This window comes from Passer montanus, unplaced genomic scaffold (assembly GCF_014805655.1).
Source record: "Passer montanus isolate IOZ18808 unplaced genomic scaffold, ASM1480565v1 scaffold14, whole genome shotgun sequence".
Taxonomy (NCBI): domain Eukaryota; kingdom Metazoa; phylum Chordata; class Aves; order Passeriformes; family Passeridae; genus Passer; species Passer montanus.
The window spans coordinates 9,614,390-9,632,718 of NW_024360941.1; the positions used below are offsets into that span (position 1 = coordinate 9,614,390).

The 18,329-nt window shown below is 37.8% G+C and overlaps 1 protein-coding gene across 2 annotated transcripts; it reads right to left on the reverse strand.

Annotated features, from left to right (window-relative positions):
• Positions 1–875: 875 nt before the first annotated feature.
• On the reverse strand, positions 876–14,498 carry AGA (aspartylglucosaminidase). Of its 2 annotated transcripts, XM_039700254.1 has the most exons (9): positions 14,311–14,498; positions 12,228–12,381; positions 10,968–11,080; positions 8,118–8,230; positions 7,206–7,320; positions 5,196–5,271; positions 4,370–4,477; positions 2,175–2,308; positions 876–1,367 (listed from the first exon to the last, which is right to left on the reverse strand). In XM_039700254.1, the coding sequence occupies exons 1-9, from the start codon at positions 14,453–14,455 to the stop codon at positions 1,267–1,269; spliced, it is 1,059 nt and encodes a 352-aa protein (XP_039556188.1). In that variant the 5' UTR covers positions 14,456–14,498; the 3' UTR covers positions 876–1,266. The 2 variants fall into 2 exon arrangements, with proteins under 2 accessions (XP_039556188.1, XP_039556189.1); XM_039700255.1 differs by lacking the exon at positions 5,196–5,271 and having other exon boundaries at positions 7,193–7,320.
• Between the last annotated feature and the right edge of the window lie 3,831 nt (positions 14,499–18,329).

Sequence of the window (18,329 nt, forward strand, 5' to 3'; positions counted from 1 at the left end):
GTGACAGAAGTAAGTAAATCACTTTGTTGATGAAGTTCAATAGCAAGCCATTAAACATAGCCATTCTAGTTTGAATGGTTTATTCCCAGCTTTTAAATATACCACCTTGAAACACAAAGCAACAATTAATTTAAGACACAGTACACAAGAATCTAAATTACTTTATTAATACATTAATGTGTGATTTTATTACCCAATGATTTTAAGTAGACAGAGAATAATTAAAGGGACAAGACATCCTCTTTTTACTCATCTCCTCTTTTGCCATTCCCTAGCTCAAGTTTAGTAGAGATTCCATCAAATCAGCAAGCCACCAATTTAAGAGAATGATCAAAGAGATCTTCAAATACCTGTGGAATAATCCTCATGATGCTAAAGTTCTATTACAAATGAATCCTGGTGTCTCTAGACACAGAAAGTGACAAAACCCAAAGCTGCAGGTAACTGTCACACTCTAGGCATTCAACTGCTCCTTGGCAGAGGTTAATGTGCTGTAGGACAGGCTGAGTGCACAGCATATTGCTGACAAGGAAATCACTGTCATTATGGTTCATAACTTAACTTCCACTACAAAAAACAGGTGACAGGATGATTTCCAATTGTCTTCACATCCAGTCAGTCAACCAAAATTCCTGGAAGGTTTGTCCCATCAGGGATGCTTGCATGTAGTCTCTATCCAAATGTATTCTCAGCTGTTGTGGAACAAGTTAGAATGGTCCATAAGGACTTCTTTTCTCTTCAATGAAGCTTTGAAATAGTCTCCACTACTCCTTAAGCCTCTTTCCTTGCATGTCAGCAATTTTTAATGCAAATTTCTTTTCAAGATAAAAGGAAACCTGGACTAAATCTTAGGAAGACAATTAAATATTTTGTCTCTTCAATGAAGCTTTGAAACAGTCTCCACTACTCCTTAAGCCTCTGTCCTTGCATGTCAGCAATTTAATGCAATTTTCTTTTCAAGATAAAAGGAAACCTGGACTAAATCTTAGGAAGACAATTAAATATTCTCAACCTAAGTTTTATGTGTAGAGTCATAGCTCCACTTCCAGTCTGTTATTTCAAATGTCTGACAAATATATATTTAAATAGCAAGGCAAAGGGCCTGTTCAGTGGTTACTATTCATCACTTCTGGGTACTCACTTCTTAGGAAAACAAGCAGACCACAACAGCCATTAAATGCTAGAAACAACCATTTTAAGAAGTAATAGCTGGTGGAACTTAGCACTGTCCTCTTTTAAGTTGAGATGCTAACAGGATAAAAGAAATTAAATGCAGTCTACTACTTGCTCAGTTGGTTGACTTAGCAAAGGGTTTGAAACCATAAAGTGAAACTGAGTGAATCCTGGAATTTTATTACATGCAGCACCTAGGAAAAAAAAAAAATTCTAATTTACTACATTTGGGATTAGTCTCTCTGTCATTGTATTTTATCATCCAAAGATCCAGTTACTAATTCTACTACAGTGGTATAATTATTCTTTTACAATCTGTTTAACCCAAGACATATTGAAAGTTTTAATTTTGGAGTTAAAATACAGTACTACTAGTGCAATTAATGCTCTTATAGTACAATTCAAAACAGTAACACAAGTCAGGAAAATCTCTCTCTTTCAATCCTGATTAATTTAATGAGTTCCTTCAACACTAATCTCTTAAACACAGAACTACAGGAAGTAAGAGATCAAAAAACAAGCAAAGCAGTCTAACTATATAATCCACACTGATTAGCAAATTGTACTTCCTACTGATCTAAGAGTTTATTAATGAGATGCCTGGCACAATGACTACTCTTAGATCACTTTGAAGCTATGCTTAACATTCATACTCTCCTTCCCTTATGCCATATCTAGGGAAGGCAAAGTCTTTTTTTAAAACCTTCAAATTAATCATATACAGTCCAGGAAAACAAATGAAGGTTGTAAATATTTCTGGGTTTTGCTAAGATTTCCATAAATTTTGTGAAAGTCTAAGACATCAAAACACAAAATTAAATTATCGCCAGTCTGCACTAGGACACAGCTGCCCTGCTAACCAGCATTCCATACTGTGAATGGCCAGTACCGCTGCAGTCTTTAAAGAATAATTAAAGAGTTCTTTAAAATCTATGTTCAGTTTTCTACATCCGTGACCTAGTTAGGATCAGGCACCTTTGTCTGCAAAACAAAATACATACCATAACTTCCAGTTGTATTGGCACAAATGATAGCACCAAAGAACTTTGGAGCATACTTCTGGATTCTGGAAATAACTTTCTGACAGGCTACTGTTGGGTCGGTTCCCATCCTCATATATTCCACAGCTTGATAACTAAAAAAAAAACAACCCCATACCCAGAAAATTAGCCATATTTAGGTTATGTAATTTAAAATACTACAGAAAAGACCCTGGTTTCACTGAATAATGGAAACACATGATAATTTTTTTAGGCCAACTTCATATTGGCAACTATTACTCAAATTGTATACAAAAAGCAATCAAAAACAAGACTAAAAGGGACTACAAGATGTCATCTATACCATCCATCATTCTATGGCAGGCCAAACCAAGACAGAACTCTGATCATTTGCAGTAGAAGAGGCTAAGCAAAAGATCAGTTGAAGAACTGCAAGGAGCAGTGGCTTAGAAGACTTAATGGCTTCTACTTTTCATAACATGATTGGGTTTAACATTAGAAGTAATTGCTAGTTTTCAGAAAGGCTAATGTCAAGATAATTTTTTGAGGAAAACTCAATATTACATTACTGATAAATTATTGAGTTGAGTAAGCATTAAAAAAACCTTACAGAAAAAAATTTAAGATTCTGAAAATATCAAAATTGACAGATTTTCTTTATTTTATGAATATGAAGGTACCATGTTTTGATCAGGATTTTGAGCCACTTTCAACCTTTTTGCAAAGTGATTAAAAAAACCCCTTATTCTAAGAGTAATCAAAATTAATTTCCTTTATATTGAAAGAAATTGCTTGAGATGAACCAGCTGCATTTCCAAAATGTCCTGAGGTAAAAAATTACCTATGCCGCCATTTTCTTTCACAACCTGCAGATTAAATGATAACTCACATAACTTACAGGCAAACAACATTTTATCACTTTGATGAAAGACGCATATACCAAACTCATTACACTAAGACATCTACAGATTGCATTAATTACAGATATTATCAAAGTACCACAGAAGAGAAAAACTCTTGCATTTCAATACTCTCTATTATCTTTGATTTATTCTAACAATCAAATAGGTTCAAGTTATCTAAAGATAACTATCTGAATATAAAGCTGTATTTCACTCTTGTTTAATCAAAAACTCAACAAGAAGTTACCACCTCAATGAAAGCATACAGAAAATATTAACAATTTTACCCTTTATTTGACACTTTCTTCACTTCTGGGAGGTTAATTCTTATCTTTGTTTTCATGTGGAAATATCTAAATATCATGGAATTAGTAAAAATCTTTATCTATAAGGAGACAGTAATTAACCACCTAGTCTGGTGATTAACCCACTGGTGCCAACATTACATGTTCTAAGCATTACAGACAAACACTTCAGGCTGCTTAAGTGCAATCTAAGCTTTTACTGACTAGCCTTATAGTGGAGATTAACTCACTACTCATCTTGGTATCTTGTATGACAAGACAGATAATTCATGAAGTTGTCAACTGCCTTGTATTTGAAAGACTGACTCAGAACAGCTTGAAATTCACTGACAGCATCAGTAAATATGCAACAGCTAGCAGGCTTTCTTGGCTGCCAGAGTTTCAGAAAAGTTGCCTGAGCAATATGAAGGCCACTTCTGTATTATCCTTCAGCATCACTGCCCATTATGTTTAGCATGGACTTCAATAATTGATTCCTGCTGAGACCAACCCAGGAGGATGCTCAAGAAGAGAGCCATTTCTCACACAGTTTATGCAACCACTGTGACAACACTAAAACACCTCTTTCAGTTTCAAATTAGATGCAATTACAAAGGATTGCTGCAGTGATACCTCCTGAGTGAGCTGAGACCCACAGCTCATCCTTTCTACAATTTATGATACTTTCCCACACAACAAAATGCTTTGGAGAAGAAAGCTAATTGGTTCTGCTAAAAAGCATACAGGTTGGAAATATACTCATTACCGGCTGCCTGTTTGCTCACAGCTTGGCAGTATTAAGGCATCTGTCATCAGGATATTTAAGTCTCTTCTTTTAAGACAGATCATAAGGGTAACTTGGTTCTGCTATTATTCTTTCCCCTTCCAGTCCTTCCTTTACTCCCACTTCAGCAGCCACTGAGTCAGACCATATTTTTAGTCAATTTCTTCATTTGCTGAGTCCACATTTTGCTGCAGAAATCCAGCAAAGTGTGCCCTAAGAACAAACCTGGGTAAGAAGCGCATCATGATGTCACCATCCCCAGTGGCTGCAGCTCCTCCAGCTGAACTATCTGCGTAGGATCCCGCTCCAGCTATTGGAGAATCTCCCACACGGCTGTAGTGAACAATGGAAAATAAAAACCAAACTTTGTCAGCCTTACTGCCTCCAGCTGACTTAGCATTAAACCCACAGGAGAACAGAACAGGTAAAGAGGTCAAGCCACTGCAGTCAAAAGTCTTGTTTTAAAACTACCTGTAAAAATGATCTGTGATAACCTGACTGACCTGAGGCTTAATCCACCACCAATGCATAAGTTTCTGTTTTTATACTGACTATAGTTAAGCCAGTGAGCTTTAGCCTGTGGGCAACAGTAAGCAGCTGGGGACATTAATTTGTTCAATAACTTGTTGCTAAATCCAGAAATTGTCTGACTTGGTTGACAGACAATAATCCTAACTGTGTAGAAAAAGTATCTCAAAGACAAAACACAAGCCTGAGGCTCTGATTTTATGTACATTTCTTAGGAGACTGTGTGCCTCTCCAAAATGCTTATTTGTCCCTGGTGTCTTGCCTTACAAGTTGTCTCACAACTGTGCCAGTTGTTTGTGTCTCTATATGGTGAATTAAGCAAGCTGAAAAACAAGCATTCCCTCAAATGCAACACATACTCTTGCGACTGCATCAGCTTCTCTATATTAGGATTTATGGCAAGTGCACAAAAAAAAGCCAAGTCATTTTATGACCTACAGGTTAATGTTTTAAGCCTCAATGACAAGTTTAACATAGGAAACAAGGTGGGTAAAAAAGCTTTTTTGTGAAATCAGATACTAACCCTGGAAGTTTGTGGATTGCACCATTAGTAGATGTCCCAGAAGCAACGGTTCCACTCACACCAATTACAACCATACCTAAGATTTTCAACAGGGACAAAACATATTCAGGAATACTACTAGCATATTTATTTAGTTGGAACTACCCTTACCAAACAGAACCACAATGCCCAGACTATTCAAATTACTGATATCCTGAAATACAAGAGTTGTAATCTTTTGGAAAACAAGTTCTTTTAAAAAGATATTTGAAAATTTTTACAATCTAGTACAAGAGCTCAAAAAAGAAAGTTAAAGAGTGAGTGCCACACTGTTCAGAGCTATGTTACTGCTGCCCAAGCAGTCACTGCCTCCTGATACACACCTTTGTTAACCAGTAGAGAATAAGTACCTGGTGTCACCACATCAAGCTCCAATACCATCAGAGCAACAAAGTTTAGAAATTATAAATGTTACTTGAAGGAAATTTAAAAAGAAGTCAGATGCATGACCTTAAATTTGGCAGAAGATGACATATTGCCTACCAAAGTAATTAGAATTGCATGATGGACAACCAAATGTATGGACGAACGTACCTCTTGCTAATTTTGTGCTGGTGAGAAAGCCACTGACTAATATTAAAGAAGTTCAGACCATCACTTGGAATCAGATTTGGGATCAGTTGCTTCTCCATAGAGCAAAACTTTACCTCCATAGAGCAGGAGAGGACGTGAATTGCTGCTAGCATAAAACTCCAGCACAAACTGACAGCCAAGAAGAATTTGGTGAGATCAATTCTGTTTCTCTGACCTCACTAAGCAGTATCTTCTCCTCACAGAAAAACTTCCTGACCAGGAGCTAAAAACATAGAGGCACAGACTCAATGGCCTCTGCAATAAGACTGGAAAGGCATCAGCTCTTACCAATGTCCCAAATGCATGCTGAATGAAAACTTCTGTGCTACTCACAGAATTATTTCGTATGTAAAACAATGGCCTGGGAGAACTTGAAATACTAATACAAAATACCATCATTTACTACAAAACAGCTTAGGACTACTTAATGATAGATCAATTCTTAAATTGTATTTAGCAAATTCCTCTCTCCTGACACTCCATAATTTCTAAGTTTTCCAGCACTTACTTAATTACCCCAGTAAGTAAGCTAGCTATCAACTTCAGAATTTGGTAGGTTGCTTGACTTCTGTAGACCATTAATTGATTATTAGTAGGATGAAAAGAAGAAAGACTAACATTTGAAACAACTTGTTAATTCTTGGTCTTATAAATACCATCAGACAAAAACTTATGGCTAAACTTAGAAAAATCCAAACTAAACCAAAAAGTCCAAGTTTCAAGACAACAAAGTATAAAGATATGAAAGACATGAATCTCTAACTGCTCTAGTCCTTTGTCTGATCTGCTCATTAATCAACTTATAGTCTTAGCAATTAATGATCCTCAATCAGTAAACTCTCAGAAGTTTTTGGGACTACTACTGCTAACTTGTTTTAATGTTAGTTTCTGTAGAAATTTACTGATTTAGAAAAAAGCCATGATAGAAGAAAAATGAAAGCAAACTTTATTTTATAAGCTTAAGGAGTGTGAAAAACACTGCTTTTAGTTGGCAACAGGATTAATGGTATACTCATTTCTTCTACCACTGCAAGGCCTTTTAAGTTGGTCTGACAGCACACCATAATCAAGACAAACATAATTATTTTAAACTTAGTCAGTTTCCTAAGCATCCATGGCTGCCCAAGCAATTATGCCAAGCTATCTCTGGGAAAAGCAGCAAGGCAATGAACAAGAGTTAATGGCTAAAATGAAGTCAAATGTTTGTGCAACCAGTAAACCTGAAAAAAACAAATCCTACTTTTAGGCACTCCATCCTAACACATCAGTAACAGAATCTTGAAACCACTGTAAACAGAAAATAATTCCTATATTAAATACTCTTTTTTAAATAATATGATTTAATCATTAGAGGAATGAGAAAAAAAGATCAGCATCAGAGTTACCAAAAGTTGTTACCAATAGTATCATGGTTATGAACACTTCTTTGTGAGCTGGTCTGTTCTTCTTTATAAGTTACTTCTTCACGCCGTTTATATGGTCCACAGGATTTTGAAGAGTCTGGCACCACATTCTGTAATTAGTTTGTGATTTGCATGAATAATATAACATAGTCAATACGGATAAATTAAAAAATACTCTAAACGATACCTATAATCTACCATAAAGGCATTAGATGCCCAGTACTCAAACCACAGAGATGTACTGAGATCCCAAAAATTGTTTTGCTTAATGAATAAAGACTGATTTCTGGTATTACAGAGTAAAATGATTTTCCTGGAAAAGTTATGTTCTTTAAATTAAGGACTCTCTTTTGCTCAACTGACTGGTCAAAAAAGACCCCAAATCATTGTACAAACATGTAGAATTCTTTAACATCCAAAGCAAAAAAAGCCCCATTCAAACAACAAGCCAAGCTCACCACAACAGGCAAGTTTAATGGACATCTGCACTAACCTGATGTACTCATAGGTCTGCATAAAGCCTCTCAACTAACTATTTAAAGACCTTAATTACTACTGTAAGATTTTCTTTCATAAATTTATACATGCATCAAAAAATACATGCACTGTTTGTTTATTTTGGTAAATTAAGAATTTACCAAAGAAGAATTTTTGTCCCAATTAAGAACTAAAGAAAAACTCCCACACCAAAACACTACTGCAGCAAGGTCAAAAGCAGCAGGATCTAAGAAATAATAACCAGACACATGCACTCCCAAGTCTAGCAAGTGCTTAGTAATACCAAGTTTTTTCTGTCTAATAAGCAAAACTTTTCTTCACATGTAAAGTGTAACTTCAATATAAGCTAAAAGAAAGAGGCACTACTGACTTTCTAAATCCCCCCTGCACTGCCATCAATGCACTGTACCTTCCAGTAGTTTGGCTGACAGCTTTGATTCAGCCACTCTGAATACAGCGAAAGGGATTTCTGGGTAGTTAAATCTTCATATGGAAACCCCATTCTTACAGCAAACAGGGAGGCTTGAAAAGCAAGAACAAAATAAAAAAGAAATATTCATTTATTCACAGCTTTATGGGTTTTATGATAATGTATTCATGTTTTGTTTTTTTAGAAATCAAGAAATTCGACATCCTTTTTGGAGATGAGAAATACATCTTCAGGGACCAGTATCAGCCATTAGAGTGATGTACAACTGCAGTAGCCAACTCCCATTTCACAGACAGTGACATAAAAGTTTTCCCAATGAAAGAGGAACAAATTCAACTCTGTTAATAAACTGGACACAATTAAGAGGGTGAAGCAAGAACGACCTAGGCTGTGTGCATCACAGAAATAAATAAGTCATACAAATATAACTGTATTTTCCCTAAAAAGTAAACTTGTATCAAATATAAAGAACACAACACTACGTTTGCCATTAAAACTGATACCTGAAAAAAGCAATCCACCAGTTTAAATCACATTACACTTCGTCCTTGCAGCTTTAGAAATGACTGCTTCCTTGTTTTGAAAATTAATATTGTATGTGGCAAGAGAGCAAAAGAAATACCAACACAAGCAATGAAAGAATGCTACACTTCTAAGAAAGACTTATCATTAGGCAAAGGGAAAAGAAAAAAGATCAACTCTTCTGTCATCTTTTAGCTGTAGATACCTTTGATATTACCCAGTAACAGATACTGTTGCTAGGTTCAGATGCTTGAATTTATATTATCAATCCTTGATAATAACATCACTATAGTACACAACTGAACAAACTTATCCAGTCCAAGAATTAAGAGAAGCCTTCTATTATTTCTGGACTGTTTTTTTTTCTATATTTTTCTTAAAAACTGACACAAGTATCAGCACTCAGAGGAAAAGAAAACTGATGGATTCAATTAGATAAATATTTTCCCACTTAGGGAACAGGCTGGCAGAATTTTTTTTTTGTGGTTGGAACAGACAGGCAGATTTTTTTGGGGGGGGGGTTGGTTTTTTTTTATTTTTTTTAAGATAAAATTGTGCTTGTGCATATTTGTCAATAATTCTTGGGAACAGGCTGGCAGAATTTTTTTTTTGTGGTGGGGGGGTTTGTTTTTTTTTTTATTTTTTTAAGATAAAATTGTGCTTGTGCATATTTGTGAAGAATTCTTTCACAGTTTTTGAAACATTGTCTCTATTCCGGGAAGCAGACTTCCTAATTTTGCATCTTGAATAAAAAAATGCCTGCAGAGATTACATGCATTTATATGAAAGTATTTTATTATTCTAGCTATCTTTTCTGTAATACAAGTATTTCTATTTAAAAATACAAGTATTTCTATTTCGTTCTCTCACATAGCAGTTTAAAGGTTCATAAGGATTTTCTTTTTTTTTTCTCATCTTCATCTTGTGAGGACAACCAGAGATTCTCTTATCCAAGTTCTGATTTCCACAAAAAAATACATTTCTTCAAAAGAAATAGTCTTTCTCAATTTCTCCACTGCTTTCATTAATTCATTAACATTAAACACCATCTCAAATTTTTACTCAGATGAATCTTTAGCTTTCACATCTTTCTTTTGCCATTACTGCTAGATGTTTTCTTCTGAGCAAGCTATCACTGACAGTAAGTATTCAGCATAATAAATTTGTCCACATGCCTCCATTAGGCAAAGAGCTATCTTCTCAGGTTGGAAGATGTATCTAAAATCAGCACTTTAATCCTTCTGTTTCTTCATTTTCCTTATCCTTTCTGTTCATTCTCCTGATTAAAAGTTAAAAATACTACGGTAACTAGCAGTGAAGGGCAAATGAATATTAGGAGTATTGCACCCTCCGCTATTTGCGCCTGACCAATTTATTTTTCTGCACTACATGTGAAAGTTCTCTTAGAAAAGCCACTCATCATCATGGTCAATTGCCTAAAATTAAATAGTATCAACAGGTTTCTCTGTTCAGACCTTCAGTCAAACTGTATCCTCACTTCCCAAAATTGCTTCATTTTACTCCATCAAAAGTTGCTCGTGCACTTACTCTGCACATGCTAATTAACTATTTCAAAAATATTTAATCTTTTCTTATCAATTTCAAAGCCCTTGAATCACCATTAATGCTCAGATGTCATTTTCCACACTTGTTTGCATATTTCTTTCTGAGCAGGTACAGGCTCAGAGCAGGCTTCTTAAAAGCCAAGAAAATGTTCACTACTCACTCCTCTGGGGAATGAACAGCTGTTCTTGAAACTGGTACTATTCTACCAACAGCAGCCTGTATTTAAAAAGCTCAGCTAACCCTCCAATTTGCTACTGCTCTTTTGTTGTGCCTGGGAGTACAGCCTCTAATGAGTTCTCACTAATACTTTTAAACTATGAAATACACTAATCACAATATATACCAAAATATTAGAATTTAACTCCAGTGTCTATTAATTCTGCCATTCCTTAGAAAAAGTTACTTAATGGTTTTAAATGCAACATTTACATCTAACCGTTTCTATAGTGTCTTTTAATAAATAATCTTTGGTAACTTGGTTATCAGTGATATTAGCCTTGGGATTACAAGTCAATATTTGCAGTTAAGCTGATGGAAAAAAACATACAACTATTTTTTCTGTCTAAAAATAAACCTATTTCATGGACACAGAATGAAAGAATAAACACTTTTGAACTATTTGAGTAGACTGATTCAATTGTCAAGGAGTTCTTCCTCTTCTATTACCAAGATGAAAACAATTTTATTATGAAGTATTTTAAAATGAGGGTTTGACTTGGAAACAGTTAAAGGAATAATTACCTGACTCTCCCACTAGTAAAGTATGCTTAGTGTATTCAATGACCTTTCGTGCTACACCAATTGCGTTTTTCACACGCCTGAGATCCGCAACAGCCCCAACTTCCATAGTGTTGCTGGAAACAAGGAATATTCAAAACTTATTATAACTCCAAGAATAATTGCACATTTTTTACTAGACAAAATCTGTTCTCATCTAAACCAAAAAGCTTGCTCCTTTACCATAATGCTTCAATTGATCTATGCCATAGACAGATGTCACTACATTAGTAGGGAAAGACTTCCTACATATATTGTTTCCTTTCACAGGCATGGAGATGGTGCTCAAGAAACAGTACTTCCATTCACAGCAATATTTTCAATAGAGTAACCACTTTGTTACATAAACTCATAACATGAACCTCACATTTGCAATTACTTTTTAATCACGACAGCTTTAAACAGTAAATAAATGATTGAAGACAATTGTTCCAAAAGTGAAATATTTATGGACAAAGGGAAAGCTAACAATGCTACAAGTCATCCCTTTCAACTGCTACAGCAAGAACTGGATTAATGCACTACAAATGAAGAGTTATTTGCCACTCTTCCAACAATCAGGTATGTTATTTCTCCTTGTTCCACAAGTTAGCTTGTCCCATACTCAGCCTCAAACCACCAAGATGCTGTAACAACCCTTAAGTGTGCTAAAAATGGCAGGTGTGAGAAACAAGTTAATGGAAGTTGGCTTTCACTGGGTGTTGTGTGAATCGGTATTATTAATTATATTGTTGATTAAATATTATGATGTTGTCAATATTGATATAGCAATATGTGCTGTGGAGTGGTTGATGTTGTTGCAGTGGCCTAGCTGTAAGGCTGGTTTTGTGAGGATGGTTTTGTGTGTTGTGTAGGTTTGTGAGTTTACATTGGATGGACTGCTGCTGGCCAAACCTTTGAGACATGACTTTAAAATGAGCAGAACACACACAGTGATAGTCCTGAGGACCACAGTGATGAAACTGCATGGATGCCCACGAGAGTGATGTGGGGCGAGACTATGTAAAATCAAAACAAATACGCAGCAAGCTGATGGAACACCTGGGGCATAAAATGCAGAGCTGCCATTTTGTGGATGAGCCTCTGGCGTTCAGCCATGCTCTCAGCGCTGTACCTTTTGCCTTGTGAACTTTTTTATTCTTCTCAATAAAAGTCTTATAATGCCTTCCCACTTGAGGCCCGAGTCATTTATAACAGACTCTCTTATCCATACAGTTTCCTTACCCATCCATAATCATGGCATCCAGAGTTGTTTCTCCACTTTCATCTGGGCTTCCTCCGTATCCCACGCTCCCATCGCACTGATCAATCTCACACTGACCACAGCCTCTCTCGACTGCATCCAGCTCTGAACCTCCAGACTCCAATACTCTCCAAGCTGCAATCAACACAAATTATTAAATGTCAATAGGGAAAAGTTTCCACTGCTGCTTGAAGACAGACATGATGCAGGTGCACCACATAAGTGGATAAAAAACAGGAAACTATAAATCACAGACTATGAAGTTAAAATACAAAGATAACCAAAAGAATTGGTTATATTTTCTAAATTCACTATTCACTTTTCTAAATATTCTTTTCCTTGTGTATCTGATTAGTGTTTCTGACTAAGAAACACAGCTTTTCTTTTGATGGTATTATTTATTAACAATTATCACAAGTTCTCTATATCAAATACCCTTCGTTTCTGACTAAGAAATACAGCTTTTCTTTTGACGGAGGTATTATTTATTAACAATTATCACAAGTTCTCTATATCAAATACCCTTCCCTGTCCAGAACCAATCATTAATTTATCACCACTTCTTTAAAGCCTTCTGGGAAAAGAAAGAGGGGAAAAAATCTTTCACCTCAAAAAAAGAAAATAAAAAGGCCAAAAAAAAAGCTGCCCTCAAAAATTTTGTATGAGAATATTAAGTGCCCAATTCCAGAATAAAACGGTATAAACCTACATCAGCAACTACGTAAGCACAAAAGCAAAGTGAAAATGATATTTAAGGAAATAATTCTCCACATTCCCCTGTTCAACCCTTGGTCTTCCATTCTTCAGGATCTACATCATGGTGCTGCTTTGTAAGACATGGCATATGTGTCAAACAACATGACTTGAATACACTGAGCCTGAAGGCATTGCACATACAAGATTTCACAAGGATGGACCTCAGGCAAGATCTTCTAAGGTGCCTGAGCTTGCTGCCACTGACAATCACAGTCCTGCTTACTCCAATTTGTGCTGGCTCTGGTGCTCCATCACCTGACAGACCCAGCACAGGGAAAGCAGCAAATGCCAAGAAGCCTAATCATCACAGATGCTTCACGACTAATACATGAAGTTGCCTGCACCAGGGAAGCAGTAAGCCTTAATATCATGCATCCAACTCCACACATGCTTGCCTCTATTACAAACTCATTCAGTGTGAGGAGTATTGTCTGATACCTATTACCTTTACTGCCGTGAGTAGCCTTAGCACAGGCTTTCAGAAGCTGCAAAGCCAAGGGCCTTGCAATTTTCATGAGTGCACTTCTGGCCATTGCAAAGCTTTATTGGTAACTCATTTCACAAGTAAGCATTTTGTGGTTTATTTAGGGGTTATTCACAACTCGGCTGTAATAAAATAATCTGCAAGTCTTTTAAAATTACTATTCACAGCTGATGTAAGTTGCCATAGGGAAAGCCTGCTTCGACTGCCAACAACACATCACAAAACAACAGTTTCAAAGAAATAATGTAACTACCCAATTCTTTAAAGGAAAAAGAAAACCAAACCAACAACAAAACCTTTAAATACTGCACAAGAGTGTAAACTACATTATTAACAAAAGCATGTCTTTGATCTAGCTTTTTCGCAGTTCGTAACTCCCCTCGTTAGTTTTTCTGGGTTTTGGTCGGGTTTTTTAGCGTGATTTCCCATCGTGGAAAGTGAAACCACTTGCTTGCAGGCTCCCAGCGGCAGAGAGACGGACGGGCAAGCTCCGGCGCTGGGCCCTTCCATAGGAAGGGAAACCCTTTCCAAGCCAGCCGAGGCACGTCCCACCGCCTCCCCGCCGGCAGCGGGGCTGCCTCCGAGCCGTGACGGGGCAGCGGCCAGCAGAGCCCGGGCTCCGCCGGGCAGCCGGGTCACAGCCCGCTCCTTCTGGGCACGCTTCAGCCCAGCCACGTCTCAGAGGTTCCCCCTTCCTTAGCCAGCACCACCCCCCAGGTGCGCCCGGCAGCCCCTCAGCAGGAGGCGCTCCCGAAAGGCAGCGAGCGGCGAGCCGCAGCACCGCCCCACCCGCCCCGCTGCAGCCCGGGGCCCCGCCGGGACACCTGTCTCTGCGGCCGTCCTAAACGCCCAGGTGTTGATGACTACAGGGAGAGCGGCAGCTGAGGCGGCGCTTGCCGGCGTCAGCACACCGAGGAAGAGGAGCGCGACCGTCACCCCCAGCCAGTCCCCGCCGCGTCCCGCCGCCATCACGCCCAGCCCGGCCCCGCTCAGCTCCGCCGCCCCCGAGCCGGCGGCGCAGGCGCGCACGGCCTGGCAATGCCCCGGCCAGGGAAACAGTGTGTGTTAGCAAAGGCCGAGGCCCACGCCCACAAATACAGTTTGTATTTCGCAGAATCATAGAATGGTTCCGGTGGGAAGGGACCTTAAAGATCACATAGTTCCAACCCCCCTTCCATAGGCGAGGACACTATCCAGTACTCCAAACTGTTCCGAGACCCATCCAGCCTGGTCTTGAACTTCCAGGAATGAGGCGTGCATAGTCCATAGGTGAGGACACCATCCAGTACTCCAAACTGTTCAGAGACCCATCCAGCCTGGTCTTGAACTTCCAGGAATGAGGCGTGCATAGCTTCCCGGAGTAGCCTATTCCAGTCCCTCGCCACCCTCAGAGTAATGAATTCTGTTCTAATATGTAAGCCTACTCTCTGAATTTGAACCCGTTCCCCTTGTCTTGTCACTACATGTACATCTAAATAGTCTTGCCTCATCTTTCCAGTAAGTTCCCTTCAGGTACTGGAAAGCTGCAATTAGGTCACCCTGAAGCCTTTCCAGGCAGAACAACTCCAGTTATGTCAGCTTTTACTCTCGAGAGGTGCTCCATCCTTCTGATCAGCCTGGTGTGGCCTTGCTCCAGCAGGTCAGCCTCCTTTCTGTGTTGGGGTCCCAAGGAGCTGGATGCAGTACCTGAGGTGGGGTCTCACCAGAGCAGACTAGAGGGGCAGAATCACCTCCCTCAACCTGCTGGCCATGCTGCTTTCCATGCAGCTTTTTTATGGAGTCTGGATGTGTGTTACAGCCAGCCTGCTTGTGCAGGGCCCGCACCTGCCGATGAGATTGCCAGTGGTGCCGGAGTGCAGGAGCTGAGCTGCGGTGGAGTGGGAAGGCTGTGCAACAGCAGGGCTGCAGGGTGGGAGCAATCTCCCCTTAAGCTCATGAGATCCACTTGCAGCATCTTCATGTGCTACCTTGCTAACACGGATGTCTTGTCAGAAGTGCCTTATGCCACAGAGGCATTTCTGCGAAGGGTGTCTTTTGGGACCTACTACAGCCAAATAGTTTATTTTAAAAAATGGTGAAAAGCCTTGCTTTACAGAAACCTAAAATTTATAACAAATAATTTCTTAATTCTGCCATTCAAGCTTTTAGTGATAAACAATTAGCAGTAGTTTAAAGGTCTGAACGCTTACCTGCTATAAGCAGAATTCACTGGCTTGTGTTCAGCGCTGATTAAGTTCAAGGAGCTGCTGATCATCAACCAGCTATTATATCTGAAAAAAATGAAAAAAAGGTGACTTTTGCTTCTATGTGGATATAAAATCAACTCTTTTTTGTGCTTACCTGCTGTAAGCAGAATTCACTGGCTTGTGTTCGGGGCTGATTAGGTTCAAGGAGCTGCTGATTATCAACCAGCTATTATATCTGAACAAAATGAAAAAAGGTGACTTTTGCTTCTATGTGGATATAAAATCAACTCTTTTTTGTTTTTTTAAATACTCTTTTGACTTGTCCTCATTACTCCTTTTCAATATATAATGCGCCAGACTCAATTACACTTTAGCAGCAATGTTTTTGGTCTTGTGTTTGTGCTAAGAGGGGATATTTGGACCTCATGTGTGGCATGAGGTTTGTAGGCATATATTAATTGTGAGTGCACCCAAGCTGGTTTAAGAAGCCTGAAGCAATGTTATTTTTATTGTAACAAAACATTCCACAGCCTTTAGAATTAAATGATTACCACAAAGGAATGTGTTCTCCTTTATAACAGAAGTCACAAAATAATGAGATACAGGATTGAGTTTGACTTCAGTGATAGCATGGCCTTGGTTTCAGCCATTTCCCAAAAGCAAAACTACAAGTAATCTAGAGAAACCTTTACTCAGGTAAGTACTGTTAGCTGAGTTATTTCTGCTATTACTGTTCTTATTTAATACTGTCTGTATTTCTGTGTAAAGCAGTTAGGTAAGGGAGGTGGGCCAAAACACAGATCCAAATTAATGTTAGCTGGAGGGAAATAGAACAAAATATTTTCAGGAAATAAATTTAGTAATAAGTAAAAAAAATACATAATCCAACACATTCATAAAGAGGATACATTAATGATATTTTTCAAATACAGTTTTCTTTTTGTGAGATTAAATAGACTGTTATGAAAGAAAACTACTTTAATATGGGTGTCATTCAAGTAAGTATTGGCTGTGATGGTTTCGTCTGCAGGCTGAGCCTGCACAGCTGTGGAGAGAATATTTTGTATGACTTGAAACAGCAGAACATTATGCTTTGAGGCTCATGCAGAAATTCGGTTGGTTTGATTTCTGTGGCATGCTTTGTAACTGGCACTCAAATGTGAATGACTTCCTGCTAGAAATAAATGCAATCTTGAATCCTTGCTTTACTGTATACAGTGCTATTTAATATATTTTTATACTGTGTGTGAACAAACAAAGCAAACACTGCTTTCAGATACACTGTATAAAACCAAAACAGCAAGGTCAATAAAACTATCTTTCTGCATGCTGAAAGCACAGGAGAATTTGAGCAGTGTTTGTCCAAAACAACTCTACAAGTCTGTTATGCTACATCCATGGGCTCTTGATTTATGTTCAGTCTCTCACATAAAGTATTTTAAAATTGGTCTTGGGATTTAAAAATTCTTTGTATTTTCTTAAAAATTGCCTTTTGTTTTGAATCAGTCCTTGATGCATCAGCAGTGGAAATGCCTCTTTATCTGTTTGTCCCCAGTAGTTACTGTTATGATAGAGACTGTAGGTGAGATAAATGGTGATGCTAACAAGCTTTTGTCTCTTCTGCTAAAAAGCAAATCAATGTTTCTACAAGGAGAATTTTTGTTCATATGTATAATATTGAAAGAATATTCTAGAGAAAGGCTTGTATGGACAAGGCATTACTGGGAGGATGTACAGCAGACAACACTGTGACTGAATGGCACTGAGTAATTAATGAAAACACAGGAAAAAGTTCACCTTTTTCACTGAGAGGGTCTGTTCCTACAGTGGCCGCATTCTGACCTCAATTATATCTGTGTGACCTAATTTAGCAGCATCTGTTAAAAAATGCATGCCTAGATCCTTTTTGCTGTCTCAAATTTTCTGTAAGTGTGATTTGAAATCTAATTAAGTTTTGTAGTTACATAGTTATATAATTTGTTTACATTTTTATCTTCATTTTAGTTAAATTTTCTAACACTAACATAAACACTTGAACAGAAAAGATGAGAATAATTTCCTTAATAAAATTAATCAAGTTTGATTAGCACTTGCTAATTAAAATATATTTTTAAATAACTGTGTGCTGTATTTTTCTCTTTTGAGTAGATTTGTAGAAGCCCTGTACTCCTGGGTTTTAAAATATTTTTTTTCTCTCTTTCAATCCTTTTTTTAGCTTCTTATAATACACATGCTCACTCATTCACTGAACAACACTGTAAAGAATGAACAGATTTATTCGTAGTGTGTGTATCTGTCAACTACCTCTCAAATCTACTAGGAAAGAGCCTTATGCCTCTTCTCACACTTGAGAAGAGCTATGTGTAAACATTTTCAAAGCTACTTAGTTATCTTCACCTGAATCCCTTGTGAAACTCTTCATCAGTGTGTGATCTGTCAAAGTGTATAAAATTTGAATCACACGATTATCCAGACCTCTGCTTTCCCTACTGTTTTGTGTCTTTCTCAACCATCTTTTTCCATGTGTTATATGTTCTCTTTCACTTCTGCTGTCAGTTCTTTTGGGTATGAATTGTCATTCCATTAAAAGTTTGTACAGTGTGTAGCACCAGTGCTTGCTACCTTAGCATTCTCTGGTCCTTGGCAATATATTAATG

Coding starts and splice junctions, on each gene's coding strand:
- AGA (XM_039700254.1), bottom strand. CDS start 14,455: ATGGCGGCGGGACGCGGCGGGGACTGGCTGGGGGTGACGGTCGCGCTC. Junction 5,272..7,205: donor TCATAACCATGATACTATTG/GTAACAACTTTT, acceptor TGAAAATCTTAG/GTATGGTTGTAATTGGTGTG. Junction 1,368..2,174: donor CAATACAACTGGAAGTTATG/GTATGTATTTTG, acceptor TTTTTTTCCTAG/GTGCTGCATGTAATAAAATT.